This window comes from Triturus cristatus, chromosome 7 (assembly GCF_964204655.1).
Source record: "Triturus cristatus chromosome 7, aTriCri1.1, whole genome shotgun sequence".
NCBI classification, from domain to species: domain Eukaryota; kingdom Metazoa; phylum Chordata; class Amphibia; order Caudata; family Salamandridae; genus Triturus; species Triturus cristatus.
Genome location: NC_140590.1, coordinates 1,520,639,729 through 1,520,667,125, shown reverse-complemented (window position 1 = coordinate 1,520,667,125; position 27,397 = coordinate 1,520,639,729). Strand labels below are relative to the sequence as shown.

General features: G+C 45.9%; 2 protein-coding genes across 2 annotated transcripts in view; one reads left to right on the top strand and one right to left on the bottom strand.

Moving 5' to 3' along the window:
- Positions 1–9,689, bottom strand: part of SPO11 (SPO11 initiator of meiotic double strand breaks) — an 898,758-nt gene extending 889,069 nt beyond the window's left edge. The window contains exon 1 of the mRNA XM_085614575.1: positions 9,551–9,689. The gene's annotated coding sequence lies outside the window, so the exon portion shown is untranslated. The remainder of the gene's footprint in view (positions 1–9,550) is intronic.
- Positions 9,690–9,864: 175 nt separating this feature from the next.
- The window catches only part of LOC146812284 (myb-related transcription factor, partner of profilin-like), a 34,651-nt gene continuing 17,118 nt past the window's right edge, over positions 9,865–27,397 (top strand). Inside the window, exon 1 of the mRNA XM_085614574.1 lies at positions 9,865–10,022. Within this exon, the coding sequence (XP_085470700.1) occupies positions 9,979–10,022 (44 nt within the window). The 5' untranslated portion in view covers positions 9,865–9,978. The remainder of the gene's footprint in view (positions 10,023–27,397) is intronic.

Sequence of the window (27,397 nt, the reverse complement as noted above, 5' to 3'; positions counted from 1 at the left end):
GTGACCGTTGGAGGCGGTTTAGAATGTTGGGAAGCTAAGACAGAGAGTTGGCAGTTGGAGCTGGGAGTTGGCACCTGACTGGTGAAGAGTGAGCAGCAGAAACCTGAAGGAGGAAGGAGTGAGGCAGCAGGGGTGGAAACTTGTGCCTGGAGTTGGGTCCATAAACCCACCCGTGATACTAGTCCCTACTGACTGAGCCCAGCCTGGAGCCCTGTGTGGGAAGAAGCGAGAAAAACCATCTTAAGGACCTGGACAGCAGGAACAGGCCTTAGAAGTCAAGAAAGCAAGATCCTGACCTGGATACTGGTTTCCCTGGAGCCGGACGTCGAGTAGCCTGGAGACCTGGAGCCTGAGGTGGAGAAGCGGCGCTGACTGGAGAAGCAGACGTCGTGCCCAGAGCCGCCAGAGATCGTGAGAGGGCGCCGACGGAGGACGTGAGGTGTACCAGAGGTCGAGGTGGAAGTTAACCAAGGTCGAGTGAGCGGTGTCAACGGGGGAGTGAAGTCCGCCCTCCGGAGTCGCCGGAGACCGAGGTGAAGTGTACCGGAGGTCGGGAGTGAGGATCGCACTCCGGAGTCGCCGGAACCTGAGAGAATCGTGCCGGAGGTCGGGAGTGGAGGTCGCACTCCGGAGTCGCCGGAAACCTGAGGAAAGGAGCACCGGAGGTCGGGAGTGAGGATCGCACTCCGGAGTCGCCGGAAGTCGACATCGAGCCAAGGCCGGCCGACGTCATCGAAGCTGAGGACGCCATCGGACCGGAGCCGCCCGAGGTCGACATCGAGTAAAGACTGCCCGACGCCATCGAATCGGAGGTCGAGATCGAGCCGAGGCCGCCGACATCGAACCGGAGCCGCCTACCGGCGTCGTCAGGAACTGACATTGTGCCGAGGCCGCCGACGTCGAACCGGATCCGCCTCACGGTGTCGACACGACTCCAGCGGCGTCGGAACATCAGAAAAAGGGCAGTAAGTGGAATAGAGGGCGCCAAAGGCCCTGTGGAATCCTAAGAGACTACTCTAGGGGTTAGAGAGGTGCTGGAACCAGCTGGACTGTGCCAGGGGTGAGCTGAGACTAATTTAGAGGGGTTGTGTAGAGTGAGAGAGCCAGGTCTCTGGTATTCCCCCCTTGATCTACCTCAGTTTAGGCCTCAGCCTTGTCCAAGCCAGGGAGTAGACACCCTCAAGCCTTCCACATCCCCACAAGCTGTGCCTGGGCCAAATCAGCCCTTAGGAATTCAAATGTGATCTGATTCTATGAGTGTCACTGTCAGCTTTTAAGTATTCATTAGGGGCACTGTATTTATTGTATTTAACCTATTTATTGCTTCACTGTATTTATTGGTCCACAGTATTTATTGATGCACAATATTTATTGGTTTACAGTATTTATTGCCTCAGAATATTTAATTGCCTGTATGTATTGCACTTATATTTAGGCCTTCATTATTTATGATCACCCCTATTTATTGAATCATTAAGCCAGTATTTATTTGACCTGCACTATTTAAAAAGTTTGTATATTGTGATTGTTATTTATTTATCTAATCAGCAACTAAGAGAAAAAGAAGATAAAGAAAGATATTTTCATAATTTTTACGGTGTAGAGTCGTTTTTGGAACGGATGCACGCATGGTTATTGTATGGGTATGTCGTATGCTTAGCACGGAGCCTGATTCCTGACCACTCGAGCCAAGCTACCACAGTGTATGTCTGGGAGACCCCGTTACCACCACCCTTTCCGGTGTGGGAGTGGGGTTTTTCTAACAGGGTGGCAACAATAAGGGAGTGACATGCCTGCAGTGCAATCATTGCACTGCCTTTGGCACAATTTGTGATGGAAAACAACGCGCACGAATCAAAAGTTAAGGCGGAGCTGGGACGAGGCTTCTGGAATCGTATCGATTCCAAGAAGCCTCGTATGACGATGCAGCGCATGCGCTGCCTACATCAGGCTGAGACCTAAAAAGGATGTTCCGACTACAAACCCTCAAAAGCTCTGGCATAGATCTGTAATATATCAAGCAATCTGGAAAGGAAACCAAGGGAAAGCTCTATCAGGAAGGTGTTCATCCTAGAAAATGAGAAAAGTAAACCGGGAACAGAACATAAAAAAATGATTCTCTATCCAGAATATGTATCTAGGGGAATATGCGATATCCTCAATAGAGGAAACTTTCCGAAACTTTATGCAAATATCCAGAGCTTGGAACAAATCCGTTCTTCAGGTATAGATGGAGTGGTGCCGCCCTGCCATCAGAGAATGGTGCGCACTGAAATCCTCTTCAGCAGTCCAAACCCAGGAAATGCACTGAGGAAGAATAAGAAGCAGCTCGAACAATGGGGCATAAAATAAGTTGATCGCGTGGTAAGCAATTATCCTGCTTGCTTTCTGGAGTTAGATGCATTCACAATTGAAGAGACAGGTCCCAAGAGCAAATCACAAAATAGGAAAATGTCTGCCACTAGACCAGTTCTAAGGAGCATCGCAAGGGAAAGTCGACCCCCGAAAGTTATGGAAGAGACATTAACAATTACAGCAAGTAGATCTGACGAAGGCCACCATTGTATAGCACAACAAACAGCATTAAAGGATTGGACGCGGCTACCAAGTACATTAAACTCCTGTTCCTAGCCTTTGGCCCCAGAACACATTTAACAAGAAAATGGGGCCTTTTCTGAAAATCAGTTCATGGAATATAAGAGTTCTAATTGACTCAACAGCTAAGAATGAAACCATCAAAGAGTTGCAGAGACAGGATATTATCGCACTCCAAGATAAATGGGCACTTAATTCTTCTAGTCACACAAAAAGAAGAAAACTATGGTCTCTAAAAGAATTATTTCTAAGTCAGCAAGAAAATGCTGAATAGAGTGAGAAAAGTTTCTAGGGAAACAACGGAATCCCATCACCCACCGAGGTGGCTTGCTTCATCATTTGGGATATCCACTCCAAATGCACGCCCTTACGAAATCAAGGGCTGCAAACTTCTCAAAGGTAGAAGGGAGTTGAAACAGATGTTTCCATCAGTATGATATCAAAAAATGAGGAGATTGTTGGAGTATTTGGAAGGGTGATGGTTGCAGTGCTCGTGATGTGATGGCCTGAAAGTCAAGTGATATTAAAATTGGCTAACAGGATACTGACTAAATTTTAATAAATGCTACCCTGATGCCAAAACTAAAAACAGTGCAATTACAGTTTAAAAGAATAACTGTAGTAAGTCCATAAGGGAAGGTCTACATGTTTCAGCCCCCTGGATTATTTGATCCAGGCTTTCGTCAGGACATATAAAGATGAAAAAATGCTACTGCAAAACAGTGAACCAAAAAACGTGTACACCAGTCTCAATAACAAGCAGTTGATACCATACGACCTGCCAGAACCTGTGTATCCTAAATGTAGTAAATCACAGGAAAATTGGACTCATACCCGTGTTTGTACGGGTGTGCACCTCACCTCACCTGGCATCCGCTCAGGGAATGAAGCACCGCTCTGTCCGTCGGTACCTCGATCTGGACTGAGCCGCTTAATTCTTCTCCCTGGCCAGATTTCAAAGTATATGAATCCCCTGCAAATAGTCTCACAGGCAGGGGGACACGCCTCTGGTGGAGTGTCAATGTATGTGAAGAATGGTTTAATGGCAACAACAATGGTGCTTAATGTAGGGAAGAGGGACAACATCATTTTGAAAATAAATCGGACTAGCAGTAGATGAATGAGGCCAATGCCATTTCTCATTATAGGGTGCATTTATTTGCATCCCACGAGGTCAAGAAGAGAATCAACCCTTATGTCTCTGCTTCCAATTTTGATGGACCTCACCGCATCAAATCCGGATCATATCTAAATAATTATGGGGGATTTCCCTACTAACTTAATGCATGATGAGTGGAACAACAGCTCAACAGGCCTTAATGATGAGATTTGGGACTTACCAAAGCCCAACATCAGAGGTGCGATAAGCAAGGTAAAGTGCTTGCAGAATCACTAAATCAACTGGGCCTCTGCAAAATAAATGGTAGAGTAGCGCCGGATATTCCAGCTGCCTATACACATATACATCTTGTTTTAGGATGGTAACCCTAGACTGTATGTGGGTTTCTCTGGCCTCCTCTTAACTTATAGGCAAATTTGTAGTTGCCATGACCCTAGCTAGCGACCATGCCATTCTCAATTGTGAAGTTGCAATACTCCGTCTGGTCGCCCCAAACTGTGTCTTATTGGAATGCAAGACGACCTTGAACCCATTAATAGGGTATGGTGGAATATGGAAAATCAAGAGGGGCATGGAATTCGAGGAAACGTGTTTTTAGAGGCAATCCTGAATGCAGGCAATGAACGCCTTAATTAAAATCTTTGGGGGTGCCTGGCCGCCCCTTTAAAGGAGGCGGATGGTATCCCAATAAGAAATGCAAGTAGTATGGAATCAGCCTTGACCACGTCGACAACAAGCAGCAAAAACCAAATCGGCACCTTAAAACAACAATTAAATAAAGCCCTGAAAACTCTCAGCAGTGACACGAGGGAGAATAAATGCCTGTGATTCCAGTTCACCACTATAAGGCTAAAATAGAGAAAAACTCTCTACACTCAAAGGGAGGAGGAAGCTAGAAAGTGGTCTGAATTGCACATGACCATAAAATCAAAGGACCAAAGGAAATACTGTAGGTGGATTAATAAAAGCCTAATTCCAATGCCCCAGGTGACGGGTGGCAATGTCAGCCCTACTGAGTGGGAATCGTATATTATAAGATTACATAGAACAGGTGGATGGCAAAAATGAGAGCAAGGCATCCAACCAGATTATCACCCAGCTTCCAGTACCATCAAGCCCAGTGATCGACGACCTGTCATCAATAAGCCCAGCTCAAGTAATGATGGCCATCAAGGCAATGCGCCAAAGTGGGGCCTCCGGCCCAAGTGGTATCCCGGCAGCAGTATATAAATGGGCTCCAACCAGATCGGCCTTGGTAATGACCCCCTTATTTCAGCAATATTTATTGGATCAACTATCCCCGATTCATGGAGGGGCTCATTACTGGTACCTCTTCCAAAAAAGGCTCTAGGTCATGCCCTAGGATTTACCGTCTAATTCCGCGCCTCGACACAGTGCTTTGCTAGCATTTTAAACAGAGAGCTTCAATCCTGGGCAGAGGGCAATAAGCTAATCCCAATTAGTCAAACAGGATTCCAAAAGGGATGTCACATTGAGGATAATCTCAGCTTCCTACCTAAGCAAAACAGCGAGGGCAAGATAAGAGGTTAATACATAACATAGTCTCTTTGCCAACTGGGTTTAGAGTGGATATTTATCAGGTGCACCTTTGTATTAGGAGTGGTACACCCATTGTGAGCCTCAAGTTCGACATTGCAGTCATTGTCAAGAATACCATCGCTGTTGTCCTGGACTACCCTATCAACACTCCAATATTGTCCATCATTCAACTGTACAACATTCTTGAACACTTTGCTTACCACCTTCCTGTCAGAGAATTTTGAACAACCTGAAGTTACAGATCTAGGTAATTGTATTCTTACTACATCACCTACCTCCAAAGTTCTAGGAGATTTCTGCACTCTACAATTGTACTTTTCCACATAATTCTTTTGATGTAAGTGTATTTTGTCCATGATCATATCCCTGTTGACTTCCTCCCTCATATTAACGACAAGCAACAGAGGGCTTAACTTGGTGCCAGGTTCTCTCCCTTTGAGGGACTTAAATGGTGACACTCCGGTGACTGAGTGAGGAGTGACGAGATAAGACCAGATCATTTCATTAAGTGCTTTAACAACATTGCTTCCATTGCGTACATTAAGTTGAATGCAGTCTTTGATCATGCGATTGATGCGTTCTACTGGACCATTTGCCCTAGGACAATATAAGCCTGTTGGTTGGTGGTCAACAGAGAATTTGTGTAGAAACTCTCTCATAAGTGTGGAGGTAAATTGGACACCGTTGTCCGTAACCAAGATTTGTGGTACCCCTTCTGTACGGACAACTTCTTGAAGGAAACAAATTACACTGTTGGTAGTGATATTTTCTACCACTTTGATGATAATCCATTTTGAATGATAGTCTACTAACGTAAATATGAACCGCCCACCTAGCCCTTTTACATTTAAAGGTCCAATGATATCCATGGCAACTTTATTCCAAGGAGCAAGTGGAACTTCTACAGGTGAAATTTTCCCCTTACTCACAATTTTACTCTTGTCACTCGCTGCACATGGCATACACTCTCACTTTTCTCTCAACCATGGTGTCCATGTTTGGCCACCATTAATGTATGCGAATCTTGCTCTTGGTTATGCTGCAATCGAGATGACCTTCATGGGCTAAACTTCTAATCTTTTCTCTTAAGCTCTCTGGTGGTACCAACTTACTTCCTCTGTATATATTCTGTTCTCGTACATGTAACTCATTTCTCACTTCCCAGAACACATCCTCACCGTTGTTTAAATCAGATAATTTGCTTGGCCATCCTTCCAATATGAGTTGTTTCACTCTTGGAAATAGAATATCATTGGACAAGGCCTCCTCTCATTCTCGTTTGTTCAACCCGTCAGAAACCTTAGCCACTACTACCTCATCACTAGAACAGTTCCCTGATTCCTAATTTTCTAGGGGTAATCTTGACAAACAATCAGCTGCCTGATTAGCTTGTCCAGGTATGTATACTACCTTAAAATTGTACCCCTCAAGTCCAAGGAACCATTTGGATATTCTAGGAGTGGTTCTTTCTAGGTTCTTCGATGAAAACGTGCTTACTAAGGGTTTATGATCTGTCCTTATAGTGAAAGGTATGCCCCAAACAAATGTCCGAAAATGCAACACAGCCCAATAACAAGCGAGCGCCTCTCTTTCTATGACTGAATAACGGGATTCCGCTTCCGAAAGAGCTCTAGAGGCGAAAGCTACAATCCTTTCTTCTCCTTCAGTCATTTGACTGAGAGTAGCACCAATGCCTTTCAAACTGGCATCCGTAGTGATAATAGTGCGCTTTTTGGTATCAAAACACCCCAAAAATCGTGCATTAGGTATATGATGTTTAAGGTACTCAAATGCTTCTGTACACTGTTCATCCCACTCAAATTTAGTTCCTTTTTTAAGTAGGTTTCTTAAAGGATATGTAGTGTCTGCAAAATTTTTAGTGAACTTGGAATAATACTCTGACAATCCAAGGAAGGATTTAACCTCTTCCTTGTTGTTCGGTTTGGGAGCTAATTTAATGGCATCAACCAAGTTGGCATTAGGCTTGATTCCCTCTTTAGAGATAACATGCCCTAAATAAGTGACAGAGCGGACTCCTATTTGGCATTTTTCCTTCTTTAGAGTAAGTCCAGCCTCCTTCAACCTTCTCAAAACCATGCGTAATTTCTCATTATGATTCTTCTCATCCTTCCCATAAACTAACAGGTCATCCTGAAAACACAATACCTGTTCGATCCCTTTTAAAATATTCTGCATAGCTCTTTGAAAAACCGCCGCAGCGGAAGCTAGCCCAAAAGGCATTCTGCAAAATCTGAACGCTCCGAATGGTGTGATAAAGGTGGTCAAGGCCTTACTCGAGGGATGAAGTTTTACTTGGTGGTAGGCTGAGGATAAATCAATTACCGTGAAAAATTCTGCCCCACAAATCTGGTTAAGCATGTCATTTATATTGGACAAAGGGTGCCTGTCAATTCATATGTTACTGTTTAATTCTCTCAAATCAATTCATAATCTAATGCTATTTGTGTTACCCTTTGACGTAATAACAATGGGTGCCACCCATTCTGCACACTCCACTGGTTCTATAACACCCTGGCTCAATAATTTGTCTAACTCCTTCTTCAAAGGTTCTTTCATCATTATGGGAATATTCCTGCATTTATGAGCTACAGGTTTAGCACCCTCCTTCAATTTAATTTTGTGCTGGTACTCTTTTAAACACCCAAGTTTATCTGTGAAGATTCCAGGAAACTCATCAAAAACTTCCACTCCACAAACACTCCTTTCCACAAGCATCACTGGAATATCTGCAGTAGGATCCAGTTTCATCCCTAAGTCTCTTTGGTGTGCCCAACCTAGTAAGTTTGCACCCTTCCTTGCTATATAAACTTTCCCTACAGTACTCCTGTCTTTGAATGTAATCTTCATAGTGGCAACTCATTCTAGGGGAATCGGATCCTTATTATAACCTACAGGTACTACATCTGGAGTTTGTAGTGATGTCTCCCCCTCATTAAATTTGTTATGGTAAATCTCACTATTCATGAACGTAAATGGTGAACAAGAATCAGCATACATTTCTAATTTGTGCCCGTCTAATCCAATTTCGCATTTTGGTAGGTCAATATGGTATACATTACATTTGTCAAATACATTTACTTGCAAAACATATTTGCTTTTGTACTCTTCGTTATTCTCTATACTATTTACAGTTTTACTGGACATGTCTTTGCATGCACGTGCAAAATGACCCTTGCGATTACAATTTCTGCACATGGCAGTCCTCGCTAAACAGTTAATATTGTTGGCTAGATGCCCACTGCTACCACATCTGAAACATGTTAATCTGTTTTCTGTGTGTATTCTTTCCTAGTTAAACTCTTTTGCTGCTTCCTTCCTCCTAGTGTTTCTAATGGCACAGACATTTAACTCTTCACTTATTTCATTTACACTACTATCTCCAGTCGTGTTCATCTCTTTCATACATTCAGCAGTGTGTTCTACACTTTTTGCAATGTCCATTGCAGTTTTTAAATTAGGATTACCAACTAATAATTTTCCTTGAATATTGTTTTTGTGTGTACAACGTACTAGTTGGTCACGTATCAAGGATTCAGTGAGCTCATTAAATTCACAAGTATTTGCAAGTCCCCTTAGGCTAGCAATATAATTTCCTACCTTTTCATTCTTCCCTTGAACTCTTCCAAAAAACTTATGTCTTTTTAGTACAACATTAATTTTGTCAGCAAATTGAAGTTCTAATCTCTTTATGCTATAATCATACACATCTCTTCCTTCTTCTCCTACTTCTTCTTCTTCTAACTGGTAAACTGTCAAATATTTTCCTTCCTTCCGCTCTTAAATTATGAAGCAAGATACGTTGTCTCCTAATTGCAGAGAATCCACTCGCACCAATGGCAATAAGATAAAACTCAAAGCTTTTCCTCCAATCTTTCCATGGTACTAGCGGTTCCCCTGCCTCAGAAAGAAATGGTGTGGGTTGAAGCATACTAGCCGCTGCCATACTCTAAATATATTTTCTAGCAATATTCAGAATTATTATCTCAGTAACATAAAAGGATCACAGTTACCAATGAGCTCTAACTATACTCATACACAGTATTACATGAATTATGCACTAAAATACTTATACCATAACTTCAGTTGTTTAACACTATGCAAAATTGTTAGAATTTACACATTCCTGTATTGGATGTACCTCCTAAAATTATTTAATAGTCTTAGTTTTTTTAGCTGAGGAAGTAGGTTCAAACTAGTTGCAGCAGTGTATTTAGAGCAGTTCCTTAACTTACAGCTGCATTTTCCAAAAAGTACCTTTCCAAATCTTCACCGCGCGCTGTTAAATAATTCCTCTCACAGTCCCAACTTCACCGTATGGTTATTTGATGTTCAAACAGCTATCCGCTCGACAGCACAGCAAGCTCCAGCGAAGCAATTTAATGTCGCCTCAACCAGGAACAGCAATGAAATTTGAGAAGTCTTCCTCGGATCACCGCGCATGTGCGAAAGAGAGACACAAGTCGGAACTCCTCCTCAGGACAATGCTCATGAGCTTAAAATAACACCACACCTTTATTTGAACTTACGTCGTGATCTCCTTCCGCGGCTTCACACAATTGCAAGCAACACTACCAAGAAGTAGATGCGAAAGCTTCAACGGAAACCGCAAGGATACATTCACCAGGCTCTGTACATCCGAGGATTTCCTCTCTACACTTTTCCTGTACGACGCAATATCCAAGATGTTTTTCCAAGTACTCACTTTTGATCCATTTAGATGTATAAGGTGAGTCGAAAAGCTCCTTATGATCGCTGATTATACTTAAAATATATTTCTTAATCTCAACCTAGTGCTCAACAATGCTTTCGTAACATCTTCTTGTTCAGTATTTAACGATAGTCACTGTGCCTCCTCACAATAATCAAAATATCCTTATCCCGACTGTGGTTACTCACGGAGGGAATGTCAGATCGTCCTCCGCTCAACACTGACACTCGTCGCCAGTGAAATAATTAAAGAAACGTTGAGGTAAAAAAGGTTTATTCAAAGGTATCAGCTGACATTCATTACCACAGCGGCAACGGCAATAACGAGCGTTGGTACAGGATCGCAGGTTAGAATGCTGTCAACGTTCTAAGCACATTCCAACAGTGGGGGTGAGGGAAGAAACCAAAGGAATAGAAGATATAAGATACAACAGAGGGCTTTCCCACCAAAAATGGCAGGCATCAGAGTTCAATCATTACATTATTCAGACGACACTGTGCTCTTCGATCTGATGCCTATTGGGTTGCAGAGACTCTTCAATGCACTTGCAGCCTTTTGCAAAATTAATAGATAGAAGATAAATGTAACAAAAACAAAAGTCTTGATAATCTCATCTAAACTGAAAAAAGAAGGACCTGGTTCATTGAAGAGGGTGTTGTTGAAGTCGTGAACACTTATAAATAGCTGGAAGTATGGTGGGACCATAGGGGCTGCATTGCATCCCACATCCATGCGCAGCAATCAGCCGTAAACACACTGGAATGGGCCTTCTGCAAATTGCATAAGTCACTGGTGAATCCTAATTTAAGGCCCCTGCTAAAGGTGATGGGCTGCAAACTATGTCCAACAATCTCGCATGGCGCAATAATATTCAGGGAAGGCATGGCAAATTGGATAGATAGGGTTTAATCCCTCTGATACCAAAGGATCTTTACCCTTTCCAATTGCACAGCACATGCCCAAATTCGACAGGAGTTTTGCTTGGTCTTACGACACTGGTTACTCAAGGTTGAGTTTTTAATCTACTGTGTGAAAGCTAAACAAGCAAAGGAAGACATGTTGAAAAGCATAATTTGGGAAACAATCAGAAATCCTTCGACTAACTGGCATAAGTATCTCAACTTGGCATTGAACACACTAAAGGCCCTTGAGATTTGCAGGCAGATGCATCAAAGCTTTTTGCGATCGCAAACGGTGCGAATCTCAAAAATCGTCCGTTTGCGATCTCAAAATTAGCTTTTGCGATGCAGGAAACAATTTGCCACTCGCAATTTAAATAATCGCAATTATTTGCGATTTCTTAAATTGCAATTGCATTTAAGGAATTGCATTTAAGGAAAAATGCACTAAAGTGCATTTTTCAAAGTTGTAGGTTACACACACACATGCCCTTGGGACATGTGTGTGCGCAATATATGTTCACAGATCAATTTCAGGGGCGCAACAGGGTTTCCTTTTGACACCCGTGCACTCTTGAAATTGCATGCGCAATTTGCGAGGACCTTTTGGTACTCGCAAATTGCGCATGCAATATCCCATTCATTCCTATGGGCCTGTAGGCCCATAGGAATGAATGGGAAGCCATTCCTTATTTGCGACTCGCAATTTGCGAGTAGCAAATAAGGAATGTGTATGAATCGCTATTTCTATAGTGATTCCTACATGCATAGGATTTTGCGAGTCCCTAATTGCGATTTCTTATTAATCGCAATTAAGGACTCTCAAAATCCTACCTTGATGCATGTGCCTGTTGGTCCAGTGGCATTCTAGCGCAAATTGATAACCAAGCAGGCAAAAGCAATCTCAAGTGAACAGGACGCTTTGGCCATCAAAAAATCGGCATAGGGGGGAGGAGCTTAGCGCTTGACCAAGATGGCCGCGTGAGCCTTGAGCTCCCGCTACCCTCGCGCTCTCCGGCACTCATCCTGTCCTAAATCCTGATTTTCATGCACGGAATCCTGCAGATGAGTCACAGCTGGGGCGATTGACGTTGTCCGGGCCAAGATCGCCCACCGGGGACCGAAGTTGTGCACGGCGGAAGATTGCGGCCTACCTCCGAAGGATGCCAGGGGCTTGCGTTGGCAGGATGCCCGGCCACTAATTGAACAACAGCGGCCTTGGGAGGTGTGAACTGACGGACGGATGCCGTGGCACTTTCACTTTCGCTTTCTCGCCCTTTGTTTGCTCCGGGTTGGGAGTGCGTCATACAGATCCTCTGTTGTCTGGAAGACCTCCACCCGGTCCTGACTGGCTGTTGAAGACCTAGTCGTACCTGTCTCCTCTACCTGAGTGAGGGACGTCCTCTTGCGACGGACCGTCCTGCTGTCCGAGATGTCGACCAAATCGGAGGCAGACAGGTCGAAGTCTAAGACTACCAGGCGGGGAGGCTATATTCAATCCAACAATATGGATCGCTATGCCCAGCAGAAGGAGTCGCCTGGTGGATCGGGACAGTCGCTGGAAGCACAGAAGGCCGATCCATCCCCAGCCTCGGAGTTATCATTGCAGGATATCAAGGGGGCGATAGATGGGATGCAATCTTCGATTGGGCGACAGTTCGAGACCCTGGCGCACAAGGTGGAAATGATTTTGGTCGATGTCAACTTGATTCGCGCGGACCTGGGAAAAACCAATGAACGGGTCAAGTCCCTGGACCTCAAGACTACTGGCCTCGCTGACGATATCTCGGAACTCCAGGCTGAGGTCCGCAAGCTACGAACCGCGAATGACCTCTCCGCTCGCCGGCTCGAGGACTTTGAAGGTCGGGCCCGGCGCAATAATGTGCGCATTATTGGGGTCCCGGAAACTTCGGAGGAGCTCTCCGTGGACCTCCTCGTCGAGGACCTGGTGGTGAATCATCTTGCGCCAAAGGGCCTCGGCAAGTTTTTCGCGGTGGAGCGGGCTCACCGAGTGCCTGGCGGACGGCCTAAGGTGGGAGCCCCCCCGCGGCCGATTGTCGCCCGGATCTTCCACTTTCGAGATCGGGATGCTATCCTGCAAGCATCGAGAGTGACAGGCCCGGTGCCTTTTCAAAATGCCTCTGTGAGCTTTTACCCTGATTTCACCCAGATGGTGCAGAAACAGAGGCAAAGTTTCCTGGGGGTGAAGCGGCGGCTTAGGGATATGGACCTGAAATATGCCATGCTTTTCCCCGCTAAGCTGCGTGTGGTATATGAGGATCGGACTTTCTTCTTCGAATCGCCGGACATGGCAGGGGACTGGCTGGATGCACTCCCTCGGCGACAGCCCGGCCGGGACAGCGTGGATGGGGTGGAAGGCGACCGGGATGGACAGAAGTGATACCTTCGGTGCTGGCCTGCTTCGATTCAGCCCTGGACAGTGACTCGCACCTTATTGCAGTAATGGGAGGGCGGCGGGGGGAAGATAGGGGCTCTTTCCTCCCTTGGGGTGCTTTTTGTAGATTTGTTTTTGGTAGGGCGACAGGCACACTGCAAGTTGGGGGGGCTCTGTAAGCTGACGCAGGGGTGCAGGGTGGAGGGGGTTTCAGGATGTTGGGGTTGTTGTTTGGGGTTGTTGTTTTTTCTTGCAAGGCGTAGCAATGACTGTCAGAATTGTCCGATTGTGGTTCTCTGGGGGGGGGGGGGGAGGTCTCTTTGTGTTCAGGGATGGGGGATAGGGGCTTAAACGTACTCAGCTGGAATGTTAATGGCTTAGGGGACCGTATAAAACGGGGGATAGTCCTGCAATTTTTGAAACGGACCTTGCCGGATGTGGTCCTCTTGCAGGAGACCCACCTTATAGGGAATATGTGTTATGCACTTAACAAAAGGGCTACAAAATGCCTCTGTGAGCTTTTACCCTGATTTCACCCAGATGGTGCAGAAACAGAGGCAAAGTTTCCTGGGGGTGAAGCGGCGGCTTAGGGATATGGACCTGAAGTATGCCATGCTTTTCCCCGCTAAGCTGCGTGTGGTATATGAGGATCGGACTTTCTTCTTCGAATCGCCGGACATGGCAGGGGACTGGCTGGATGCACTCCCTCGGCGACAGCCCGGCCGGGACAGCGTGGATGGGGTGGAAGGCGACCGGGATGGACAGAAGTGATACCTTCGGTGCTGGCCTGCTTCGATTCAGCCCTGGACAGTGACTCGCACCTTATTGCAGTAATGGGAGGGCGGCGGGGGGAAGATAGGGGCTCTTTCCTCCCTTGGGGTGCTTTTTATAGATTTGTTTTTGGTAGGGCGACAGGCACACTGCAAGTTGGGGGGGCTCTGTAAGCTGACGCAGGGGTGCAGGGTGGAGGGGGTTTCAGGATGTTGGGGTTGTTGTTTGGGGTTGTTGTTTTTTCTTGCAAGGCGTAGCAATGACTGTCAGAATTGTCCGATTGTGGTTCTCTGGGGGGGGGGAGGTCTCTTTGTGTTCAGGGATGGGGGATAGGGGCTTAAACGTACTCAGCTGGAATGTTAATGGCTTAGGGGACCGTATAAAACGGGGGATAGTCCTGCAATTTTTTAAACGGACCTTGCCGGATGTGGTCCTCTTGCAGGAGACCCACCTTATAGGGAATATGTGTTATGCACTTAACAAAAGGGCTACAAATTCATTGCTCACTCGGGGTTTTCCTCGGGATCCAGGGGTGCGGGCATACTTGTCAGAGCTTCCCTACCATTTGAGGTTGACTCCACCATTGCTGATGATAGGGGGCGCGTGTCGGTGAGGTGGGAGGGCAGAACGTTGGTTTTGGTTTCAGTTTATGTCCATCCTGCCTTGCAGGCCTCCATGTTTGCTGATCTGGGCAAGGCCTTGTTGGAACTCCCCGAAGGGATGCTAGTGGTGGGAGGGGACTTCAATGCGGTTGGTTCTGGAATGCTAGATAGGTGCCCGCCCAGAGACACCGGGGGGGCTCAGAAGTGGCTTCCCGACTTTATTGATACTTTTGGCCTGGTAGATTGTTGGAGGCTGCGGCACCCCACTCAGCGACAATACACCTTCCACTCCGGGGCCCACGGGAGTCTCTCCCGGATTGATTATCTGCTCACTCTGGCGGCACACGCCTCTTTGGTAACTGAGGTTAGGCACATGGCACGGGGCATATCAGATCACTCACCGGTGTGGGCACGTCTGGACATAGGCCGGGTGGCGGGGGGCAGGGTGGCCCCCGTTAACCCCTGGTACTTTCGGGACCCCAAGCTGCGCAGCGCGTTGCTGAAGACAGTTGACCACTACTTTCGAGAAAACCAGGGCTCAGTTGACTCCGCGGTGTCCTTGTGGGAAGCTTCTAAGGCTGTACTGAGAGGAGAAGCCTTGTCCCTGGTAGTGGCCGCCAAGCGGCGGAGAGACGCCGAGGTGATACAAGTGGAGGACGAGATAGCGGCTTTAGAGTTGGCCTTGGAAGGGGATGTTGAGACGTCCACGCTGCACAATTTGAGCCTGAAGCAATTGGAGTATAGGGATCTGGTGACAAATGCCGCCAAGACCCTTCACAGGGAGCAGCAGGGGCGGTTGTATGATGTTGGTGATAAGGCCGGGAAATTGCTGGCATGGCTGGACAAAAAGGAGCGTGTTAATCGTGTGGTGCCGGAGTTGTTGACGGATGGGGGAGAGGTTGTCACTGATCCCGACGGTATAGTCCGGTGTTTCTCAGACTATTTTCGTACGGTATACGCCTCGGTCTCGGATAGATCGACTGAGGACTCGTGTGATCTTCTGCGTGACATCGCTCTGCCCTGCCTTTCCGCCATTGATAGGGAGGACCTCGATGGTGATATCACTGTAGACGAAGTGGCAGGTGCTATCCGTGCGTTGCGCTCCGGCAAGGCTTCGGGCCCAAATGGTCTGCCGGTAGAGCTGTACAAGCTTTGTCCGGATAAGTTTGCTCCTCACTTGACCGCCATGTTCGTGGAGGCGCGGAGGAACGGGTCTCTTCCGCTCGATCAACGGCTGGCGACGATCGTGGTAATCCATAAAGACGGAAAGCCCCGGGATAGGTGTGGCTCCTATCGGCCGATCTCGCTCCTCAACGCCGAGCCGAAAATCCTTGCCAAGATTCTCGCGAACCGCCTGGTCCGGGTACTTGGCGACTTGATCCACCCGGATCAGTCGGGCTTTATCCCGCACCGTAACACTGCACTAAACCTTAGACGCCTCCACGGAGTGATTGCCAGGACGGGTACGATACGACAGCCGGCTATTGTGGCATCCCTCAACGCCACGATGGCCTTTGACACGGTAGAGTGGGCATACTTGTGGGCGGTGCTGGCCAAATTCGGCTTCGGGCCTGGATTCGTGGGGTGGGTGAGGCTGCTCTATGAGGGGCCTCTTGAATGCGTCGTGGTGAACGGGCGGGCGTCGGCACCTTTCGAGCTCGGGAGAGGCACCCGGCAGGGTTGCCCCCTGTCGCCGTTGCTGTTTGCCCTTGCTCTTGAGCCGTTGGCGGTGCGGATACGGTGGCACCCGGATATACGTGGGCTTCGCTGGTCGCCTGACCATGAAGACCGTATTTCACTCTACGCTGACGACATTCTGTTATATCTTGCCTCGCCTAAGAAATCTCTGATAGTGGTTTGTGACGTCTTGACATCTTTCGGTAGAAACTCGGGCCTAGTCATTAATTGGGGGAAGTCACATTTGTATTTCCTGTGTGGGGATGTCCCGCCTGTTCCGCGTAACTGTTCGATCCAGATAGCCCAGCAGGGCTTTTTGTATTTGGGGATTTATATTTCCACCGACCCCATCTTGCGCTACGAGAAGAACTTGCTCCCTCCCTTGGTGCGCCTGCGGCGGGATGTGGCGGGCTGGCGGCGATTGCCGCTCTCCCTCCTTGGCCGCGCTGCACTGTTTAAAATGATGTCCCTTCCCCGTTTCCTCTATGCCCTGCAGAATACTCTTGACCTGGTCCCGGCCAGCTATTTCCGTGAGATCGAAAGCCACCAGCGCGCGCTCTTATGGGACGGGCGTCCGCGTATCGCAGTCGCTAAGTTGACGCTTTCGTGGTACGACGGTGGTATCGCGCTTCCAGACATTCGACGTTATTACTGGGCCACCCAGTTGAGCGCGATTAACCATGGTGTCTATGGTCCGGCGCTCAGCCCTGGCTTCGCCATGGACCGCTGGTTGCTCCGTGGGGGTAATTACCACAGAGCGTTGTATTCGAAATCGTCGGACCTCACCCTCACGGGGCCCACCAGAGTGGCCGTCCATGTGTGGAAGGTGGCGACGGACTCGCTGGGCTGGAGGGGTAAGCTTACCCTTGCCACCCCTCTGTTCGACTCCGAGATTCTGGGGAAGCTTTGGCGCACAAAAGGGTTCGAGAAATGGGATTTGATCGGCATATCCAGGGTTGGAGACCTTTTGGTTAAGGGTAAGATAAAGTCGTTCGAGGAGCTGCAGAAGGAATACGAGCTGGGGAGCACGGAGTTCTTCCGATATGCACAAGTGCGCCACGCCTTGCGGTCAGTCCTTGTGGAGGGGGAGAAGGTGCCCGAGTCCTCTCCGTTGGAGGATCGGATCCTGGATGGTCACATGCCAGAGAGCACGATTTCGCTCATTTATAAGAAGCTTATCAATGTTCGGGCGGATCTTCTCCTAGGGTTGCGCGCCCAATGGATAGGGGACGGCCTTGAACTAGATGATGAGGATTGGCAGTACGCAGTTTCTTCTCCCAAAGAGGTCGCTATCCCCGCGCGCCTGCGGCTGGTGCAGCTTAAAATACTCCATAGGGTCTACGTGACGGGGCCCAGGTTGGTTCACATGGGTTTTTCTGAGGAGGGCCTATGTAAGAGAGGCTGTGGTATGGTGGGTACCTTCCTCCATATTATTTGGGAATGCGGTGCGATTATGGAGTTCTGGAGGCAAGTCCACGAGGTGATGGGGGAGGTGACAGGAATTGTTATGCAGCCTGAGGCGCGATGTTGTCTCCTGAATGTCTGGAGTCCTACTGACCACAACGCGGCACAGACTCAGTGGGTGACCCTGGGGAACATGGTAGCCAAGCGCGATATCGCTCGGCTGTGGGGCTCCAATAGGCCGCCCACATTGACAGCGTGGATGGAAAACATGGACTGGAGCATGTTTAGGGAGAAGACAGTGTATTGTGCTCGGGGGCGCCCTCGGAAATGGCAGGCTGTGTGGGGGCCATGGAACCAGTACAGAGGGGACATATGCCTGCCCCCCGACCCGGATCCGCCTGAGGAGCAACTTTCCCCTTAGTCCTTTTCCGGCTTTGACTTTCCCGCTGATATGTGATTGTTTCTAGAGTCTCTGCCTTTCCCTCCTTTCCCTTACTATAGATCAGTGCCTGTTGGACGTGATGGGGCTCGTCCCCCCTGATGGGAACCTCTCTTGGTGATTACAGTACCTTTCGCCTTGCTTGTGTTTAGGGTTGTATTTATGTTTATGCAAAATAGAACCTTTGGCTCTCCTGTCAGTGATATGTGGACGCAAGCATGTGTTGAATCTCTAAAGCTGCCGTACCTCCGGGATGTCGGCTGAATAGCTGTGTCACTGATATAAAATAAAGGTTTTTCAAAAAAAAAAAAAAAAAATCGGCATAGGGCAGATGGGCCTATGTTCTGTACGAGCCAGGGGCCCAGACAATTTATCTTTCTCTGCCTGTCAGCTTGGCCCTAAAGCAGGAGCTAATGAGTCTGCGACTGGGGTTAGTTCTGCTGAAACAGTATTGGCACGGCCAGAGGAACTTTGATGAGCATGATAGACGTTGCTGCTTTTGTGCAAAACAGGAGGAATCATTAATTCATATCCTTTGCGTCTCTGAAAAGCTGCTTCAGCTAAGAATATTCTGACTGCGCCCAATATGGCATGCTCTTAACATTAGAACTTGCCACGCAGCCATTGAAGCATGCCCGAGAAGTAACTCCTCACAGCTGGCAGCATGATCTTTGAAGTTTCTGAAAGCGACTCTGGCACTACCTACCTATGCACCAGATGCTGTGCTTCCAATAGGCTGCTAAATGCCCATAAACTCTTAGGGGCACATGCCTCATTGCTTTATGCGGTCAAAAATCTGCCCCTTTGCGACCGCAATTTTTTCATTGCAAATGCAAAAATCGCAACTTAAGGAGTCGCTAAAATTACGATTACTTCAATTGCGATTGCATTTAAGGAATCGCAAATTGCGATTCCTTAAATGCAATGCATTAAATACAAAATTATTGCGATTTCGCTATTAGAAATCGCAAATTACCATCAAACTAAGAGGCAGATGTATCATTGTAGCAGTTTGCTAGTCCTTAATAGCGATTTTTAGCAAATCGCTATTAAGGACTCGCAAAATGCCTTGTAGGTAGGAATCGCAATAATATTTGCAATTCCGTAATATTCCTTAATTGCGAATCGGAAATTGCGATTCGCAATTAAGGAATACCTTCCCATTCATTCCTATGGACCTAGAGGCCCATAGGAATGAATGGGAAGACATTCGCAATTTGCGAGTACCTATTAGGTACTTGCAAATTGCGAATGCAATTTTAAGGGTGCACGGGTGTCAAAAGGACACCCCTGAAGCACCCCTGAAATATGTATGCATGCACATGTGGCGCACATACATGCCCTAAGGGCATGTATGTGCTCCACATGACACTTTGAAAATGCATAAAAGTGCATTTTTCAAAGATATTGCAAATTACCACCAACTTGAAGATGGTGGTAATTTGCAATTTCTTAAGGAGAAATCGCACAACTTGGGTGCTTCCAGCATTTCATTTAAGGAATCGCAATTTGCGATTCCTTAAATGCATTCACAAAATAGGGAATCGCAAATTTTGCGATTTCCTATGTTGCGAGGGCCTTTTGGGATGATATATCCCAAAAGGCTTTTTCCCATTCGCAAACGGGCCGATTCTGAGAATCGGCCCGTTTGTGAACAGGAAAAGGGCTTCATAGATCTGGCCCTAAAGTTGAGGGGAATTTGCGATTTCTTTGAAAAATACACTAAAGTGCATTTTTAAAATTCACATTTTACACACACACATACCCTTGGGGCATGTGTGTGCGCAACATGTGTAAAATTTGGAATTTCAGGGGTGCAACAGGGTATCCTTTTGGGACCCTTGCACCCTTGAAATTGAATGCGCAATTTGCAAGTACCTATGGAGTACTTGCAAATTGCGCATGCAATTCCCATTGATTCCTACAGGCCTCTAGGCCCATAGGAATGAATGGGAATCAATTCCTTAATTGCAACTCGCAATTTTTGAGTCGCAATTAAGGAATTTTAAGGAATCACTTTTTTTTTGCGATTCCTACATGCATTGCATTTTGCGATTTCTAAATAGCCAATTGGTAAAATTCGCCATTTAGAAATTGCGAAATGCGGGATTGATGCATGTGGCCCTAAATATCTAATTTTTTTAGTGGGCCTTATATGTTTTTATTCTACAGAATGACTAATCATGATAAAATTAGTATTTTATGCTTTTGAGAAACTCTTTAAGCAGTTACATTTTAATTCAGGCTTTGTTTAGATGTATTGGGCATCACAAGCTCTGTTATGGGATCATTTTTGAAGCCCATTTAGGGGCAAAAGCTGCCTTTTAGATTTTGTAAAGTATCTTAACATTTAGCATCTTAAATTTGTGTATTATTAAAAATGTACAGGGATTTTAATCACTTCCTTTCTAATTTTAGCGATTCCTAACTTGTGTCAGTTTTAAGCCTCTTAACAGGCTAACATAAGTATCTGTTATGTATCGTATACGAACATGCAATTGTGGCTTTCATTACAATGATTTTTCAAAATCACACAATAAGGAACATGTTTACATGGTGCCTAACAGATCAGCACAGCTCTCGCTTTTGTCACAGGGCGCTGATATTGCAGCACTGCTACAAAACCGGCCCCCAGTGATAAAACCGGCCCCCACCTATCTGGCCCTCCGGGGAAACGCCTGCTGCCTAATACAATAATTTCAGATTGAAGATCTCAGTTTACATCAAAATCCAGGACAGCTTGAGTGCCATTTTTAGGTATCACAACTAATATCTCCAATAGCTACTATCCACAAACTGACTGACAGAGACAAAAAGGGTGAATCAACCCATTGAATAATAGCTAAACTGTTTTATCACTCAAAAGACCACGATGGCACCCATTGGATTACACAGGCTGGGTTCATGTACAATAGTTCTTTATAAAGTTCTTTAAAGATGTTCCCCATTTTGTATATCTATGGATTATGTGTGAAAGCCCAAGTATGAGTTCACTCTTCCAATTCCTTAATCAAAACCAGTGTAGAGACTGTATTTTCTCTAGGATAAACTGAGGTCAAGTACAATATCTGATTGACTGGAAAGGACCTGGACCAGCTAACCTTTCTTGGTAACCTACATCTTTTATAAATGGTCCGTGGTGATCAACAAACTCCATCAACGCTTCCCTATCAAGCCAGGGGGACTCTTTTCTGGAGGGTACTGTCATGGTTATAAGGTTCTTCATAATTGGAGAAACATTAAGTCTCCCAAAGGCAAAATATATACAAAAAGCATGTGGAGAGTTTGAAAACCCATAATACAGTACACATATATTGAGAAGTGCCAGCAAATGGTTAGCATCCTTTCCCATTCCATCCTGGATTTCCTATCCTTCCCCAATTCAAAATAGCGAAGGGTAGTATTTCCAAGTCAACGTGAGATAGCACAATTTATAACCCTGGGCTACCATGGCAACTGTGTGTTTTGTTGGGTTCTCACCTTGACTCCTCCTCTGTATGCGCGGTTATGGTTTTGTCATCTCCTTAAGGTTACCTTTTAGTGACTTCTTGCTTTTCCTTCTGCAAATACACTCTAGCAACCTGCTGCTAACAATCCTGCTTAAAAACATTTGACATGCTCTCCTCACCATCTTCGCAGAGACCACTAAGGGAGTTTACTAGTGCTGTGGGCGACCTGTCTCCTGCAACCTACAGTGACGAGGAAAACAAATAGTACATTATAATATGTACTTTGTTCCTCCCTATATCACTGTATCTGATGCCTATTGTATCTCACTCTACGTGGTGGAGCAGTACAGAGGGAGTGGTGGTATCCTCCAAAGTTTGCGGGGCCACTCCACTGTTCTTCCTTCTTGGCTTACCTCCTTGTGTGTCCTCCCGAGAATCTTTTGCACAGTGCTTGTTTAAAATTAAGTACTTTCGCTGAAGGGAAGACATGGGGTTGGTGTTGGCATCCATATTACAGACTCCTGACAGATCGTGACTGAGAAAGTGTATAGGTTTTAAACATTTATAGGGATCAACATATCTCTAATATATACTTGTGTCTTCCAACTTTGTAGCTTAGGGGATGCTTATCATCAATAGATTAATGATATCTCACATTAGCTGTATGGATTAAACTTGCAGAAAGTCTGTGTTGACTGTAGCCCCAATTTAACTGGAGCCTTATCGCTGCAAAACGTGTGCCAATAGTTTGAAGTCAGAGGTCCAGCAATATGCCATGTGTAGGTATCATCATCATAATGCCACTTATGCCCATAATAGACCAAGAAGTACCTCTGCAATGCCAGGGTCAGTTTTGTACCAGGTGAGGGCACCACCATGCTATGGACACCTGCCTTCAAAAATTATCACTGATGTGCGATGGCCAATACTCTAACTGTACTGTGCACATGTGAGACATTTTTTATATTTGCCTTCCAATGCTTTGGTACATCCCACTCTTAATTTCTTCCACAATTCTCCCAAACGCTCCTTCACTTAGCTCGCTGTTCTCACAGCATGACAATCCAGGCCCAGGTCTTGTAATACAGTATGTACGCCTTGTAACTGTCAATCACCCTATAAGTGTGACACTAGTTTTTGAGTGCTAACATATTTTGCTTTACTGTAGAGCTATGGGCCGTGATTAAGGGGCCATAGGCCCGGTACTGGGTTAAATCCATTAGTTCTACCACTAGATGAATGCTGCAGTCACAGGCCAGCCACTGTTGGCAAACTATTAGGGACTTCGGTACCTTTCTCTTCCATATTGTGTCAGAAGACTGCAGAAAATGTTAATAGAATCGAAGCAAGTTAAAGGTTGTAGATGACATTGCTTAGGTGGAGAGGATTTCAGACAAATAGCAGTTGAAGTCTGGAAAGGTGGAATATCAGTCTACAGACAATTAGGATTGCAGAATCCAATTCTTCTAAAGCAGCATAAGAAGCATCGGTGGAAAAACTTATAGTTCAGTTTCTTGGTTATATGGTTATCACTGGTGTTTATTTTGTTCACCATTCCACTGGCGTAACGAAACCTGAGGGGGGCCCCCTGCAAGGTATGTGCCCCCTCCGGACTCATTAAGGACATCTCTCTGTGCTGAGGGTGCCCCCTGGAACTTGCCCCACCCCGCACAACGGTAGCTGTGGGGCCTGTGTTACGCCACTGCACCATTCTGGTTCCTGCGCCGCTGTCGTTTCTCCTTTCTCTTTGATTTTACCTTCCTCTATAGTTTTTGACTTGTTTTAAACACTCCACATGGTCCTGCCGTGATTCTGTGAAGAGCTCCACTACCGTAGGTTTCAGATCTTTCTCTTCTGCTTGTTTCCTCGCTGTTTTCAATTAGTACCCAGTGGTCCTGAGCATGGGGTGGTCTCCTTGTACATCCTAAGATCAATAACAGCTATGGTGGGCACACTAAAGTATACAAAAAAGAGATGGATGGAATGCTTGAATTAATTTCAGCCACCGGTAATTACTCGGGGCTGCACCCCAGTCCATCGTTATTTTGCATGCCATGCCACCTTAGTTTGGACCCAGCCATATACAAATCAGTGTTGGCCCTGCTTCATTAGTAATAGTCCAGCCTAAACTTCCAGGCTAGGTCCTCCCTGAACTGAAACACAAGCACCCCAGGACCGGTTGTGCCCTAGTTAGGGAGCATTAACCGGGTATAGCTTGGTTCCAGTGATCACTGGAGCATCAGGCTAGAGACATAAAACACAACACCTAAAAAAGGGTTTCACTTTACAAAATGCAAAGACTCTCTTTTTAGAATAAGGCTTGGGGTTTTATTTATGCAATGCTCTCTAACAGAAGGCTTCCCCAGGTGTCAAATGAACCACATTGAAATTTATATAGAGATATATATTTATATGCAAGCAATAATAACACACTTGGTAAATGCAACAGTTAAATGCATGGATAATAATGTGAAATACAAGCAGCAAATAATATGAGATAAAACTAAAGCAAATAATACTGGACTTCCTACAAGAGATCAGAAAGATATATATATATATACACTAAATACATCAAAGAATTACTTTGGATGTGTACTCCGACTCTCTCACACATCACAAAGAAAACACCTCAAAAGATCAAAGCCACGGGCCACACATCACGATGGCAATAATCAAAACTCAAACAATTCACCTGGTGCAAACACTGCATCTTAGCCCACACCAGACCAAGGGATTTTACAACCGGGTGTAAGAGCCTCAGCAACCAGGGTTCCGCTGTACCGAAGTAGACGTGTCCGTCCCCATTCGGATTCCAAAATCCCAGTTTCTAAGTCAACAACCCTCAGCTTTATAATCTCAAAACACACTAGAAGGTTCGAGAGTCTTTCCCTCTGCGCCAAGGAAACTTACTGGAACTGCTAGTTTCCAGGCACGTATTCCACAGCAAGAAAAGTTCCCATGTTCCCTCTACATTCTCACATGTTCCAGCCTTTATCTTAACAAAGCTTACGAAAGCCTTCCAGGGTACATTAAACAATCTCTCACAAAGCAAACCTTGAACGTGATTAACCCTGGGGGCCTGTTTGTGCGCACAGAAAAGCTCAAGCAAGGCAGAGTCAGAACTCAGGATGACATGAGGCCATGTCAAAGCCAATAGTAAGAACTTCATAATACTTCCCAATATCCAACACAATGCACATTTATGCACCACTGCCTATAGCATCACATACCTGATCTCTCAATGTATAACACAGTGCACATTTGTGCACCACTGCTCATAACACTGCACTTAGAGATCAAAATGTACATTCCACAACTCTCTTTCTCTCATGCTTTCAAATGCACATCCCCAAACGTTCTGTTCTTGGCAAGGATGTTCTACTGTGACTTTTCCCACTTCCAAACTACGAGAAGAAATTGTCAAGAGAAACAAGGCATATGCAGGACGTCGTACATTCAGACTAGGATAAAATAACACACCAAAGTCAATTAAAATGATTGTAGTCAAAGGTCATCACATGGTGTCAGACTATAGTAGTGCCTCTAGCACTACACGCAGGAAAGGCAAAATACAGTGAGTGAACCAAGCGTAAGGGAACCAAAGTCCAATTGGTCGCACACTTCTCTACCTACCAGCGTGTTGCCCCAAAGAATTGTGGTCCTTGAAGTCAGCGTCAGCGGGTACGCCTATGCCCGAGTCATGAGTGCAAGTAAGTGTAGCGTAAGCCATCCCTGGACACGTGTTTTGAGGTAGTTGCCTCTCGTCAGCAGGGAGTAGGTGAGTTTGTAGGGTTGCTGTGTAGGCTGCTAAAATAAGTGTTCTCAGGTAAAGTACCTCTCGTAGCGCGCAGGTGCGTAACCATGAGCTCGTCAGCTCCACCGGCTCAAGGAGCCTGAATATTAACAAAAGTCCAATTGGTCGCACACTGCTCTACCTACCAGCGTGTTGCCCCAAAGAATTGTGGTCCTTGAAGTCAGCGTCGGCGGGTACGCCTATGCCCGAGTCATGAGTGCAAGTAAGTGTAGCGTTAGCCATCCCTGGACACGTGTTTCGAGGTAGTTGCCTCTCGTCAGCAGGGAGTAGGTGAGTGTGTAGGGTTGCTGTGTAGGCTGCTAAAATAAGTGTTCTCAGGTAAAGTACCTCTCGTAGCGCGCAGGTGCGTATTGTTCTTCCACCTGATCTGTTCTGACCTTTAGTGTTAACTTGATGAGTCATGATAGTTTTCCCACCATGCAAATTCCAACAACCGTACTACTGGTTTGGTGGGGAATCCCTTATGGAACTTTCCAACCAATTAGAGGGTATACAGAGGGTATTCACAAAAAAAGCATGCTTCCATTACCTATCTGAGGCATCATAACTGGTCCACGCTATAGATATGTAAGTAGACGCTTACTGATTAAAAAATCTAGGATTGCCTCAAAACTCAGCTTCTTGTTGACCTTGGGCCATGATTACTGTAGGAGGTCTGATCTTTTACTTTCCCTGCTTTTAGTCTAGAAACATGAAATCATCACTTTTTCTAGTAGCTGAAGCAGGATGGCCTCAGAACTATTGGGGAAGAGGAAAAGTTTTCTCTCTTTTTCCTCGCTCTCTTTTTGTTCTTATTTGGCCTCAGAACTCACCATTTTTACAATAGGAAAGGGTCCTCAAAACCAGAAACAACTTTGTGTGTGACACAGAAACAGCTGGCCTGTTGATAACCACATCTGTTCTTTGGCATAATTTGGTGCCTAAACACTCTTTCTATCTGCAAGTCTCGAGCAGAATGCTTTAGCCATCAAGAGATTTTAGATTGCTGATTGATGTAGGACTGAGTAGGATCACAGTAATGCCTGTACTGAAGAAACGTTACAAGATAAGAATCGGAAGGTCTGTATTGGAGGATAGATTCCATATGTACAGAACCAGTACATACATTTTGCCTACACTGTGTGGCAGATATACTGTTAGAAGTGTGAGAGTTGTGCAGTTGGTTGGTTCTCCTAGATGCCTGCCGAGCCTGGGCCCAAAGGTTGTAGCAACACACACTGTCAGAATGGGTCAATTTGAAAAGCAAAATCTTGATGTTTCCTTGTTGAGTTTTGGGCGTTTCCTGTAAAAGGCGTTAGACCCAGCCACACTAATGCAGTACAGTTTTCATTGGGATGAATGTGGTAATCCTGGTTGCTAGGAATTTTGTGGATTCATACAGAATTCAGAATTTTCTCCCACAAACATTTGAGGAAATATGTGATTTTAGCCAAAGTTCGAAGTTTACAGTACATTCTGAGTACGAAAACAAAGAGGGATCCACACAAGTCACACAATCAAGATCTCACCTCGGAATGCTGTTTTTTTAAATGTCTGGGGGTTTGTAGGGAGTCCTAGGTGTCAGCCGAGACTGAGCCCAAATACCAAAGCTGTCCACATTGCCAGAATCTGTGAATTTGAAAGGCAAATATACGATGCTTCCTTGTTGTATTTTGGGGCCTTCCTTATTGTGGGCAATAGGTGCACCACAGAACTTGGGTACCATTTTTATCAGAAGAAGTCTGGGAATGGTTGGTGGTAGTAATTTTGTGGATCCCTACAGATTCTGGAACTTTCTCTCACAGAAGAGTGAGTAAAATCTCTGAATTTAGACTAAGTTTGATGCTTGCAAGACATTCTGGGTAAGAAAACACAGTGTGATCCATGCTAGTCGCGCCACCCTGAACTCGCCTGGGTGTCTAGTTTTCAGAAATATCTGTGGTTGGTAGGTGTCCAACCCAAGT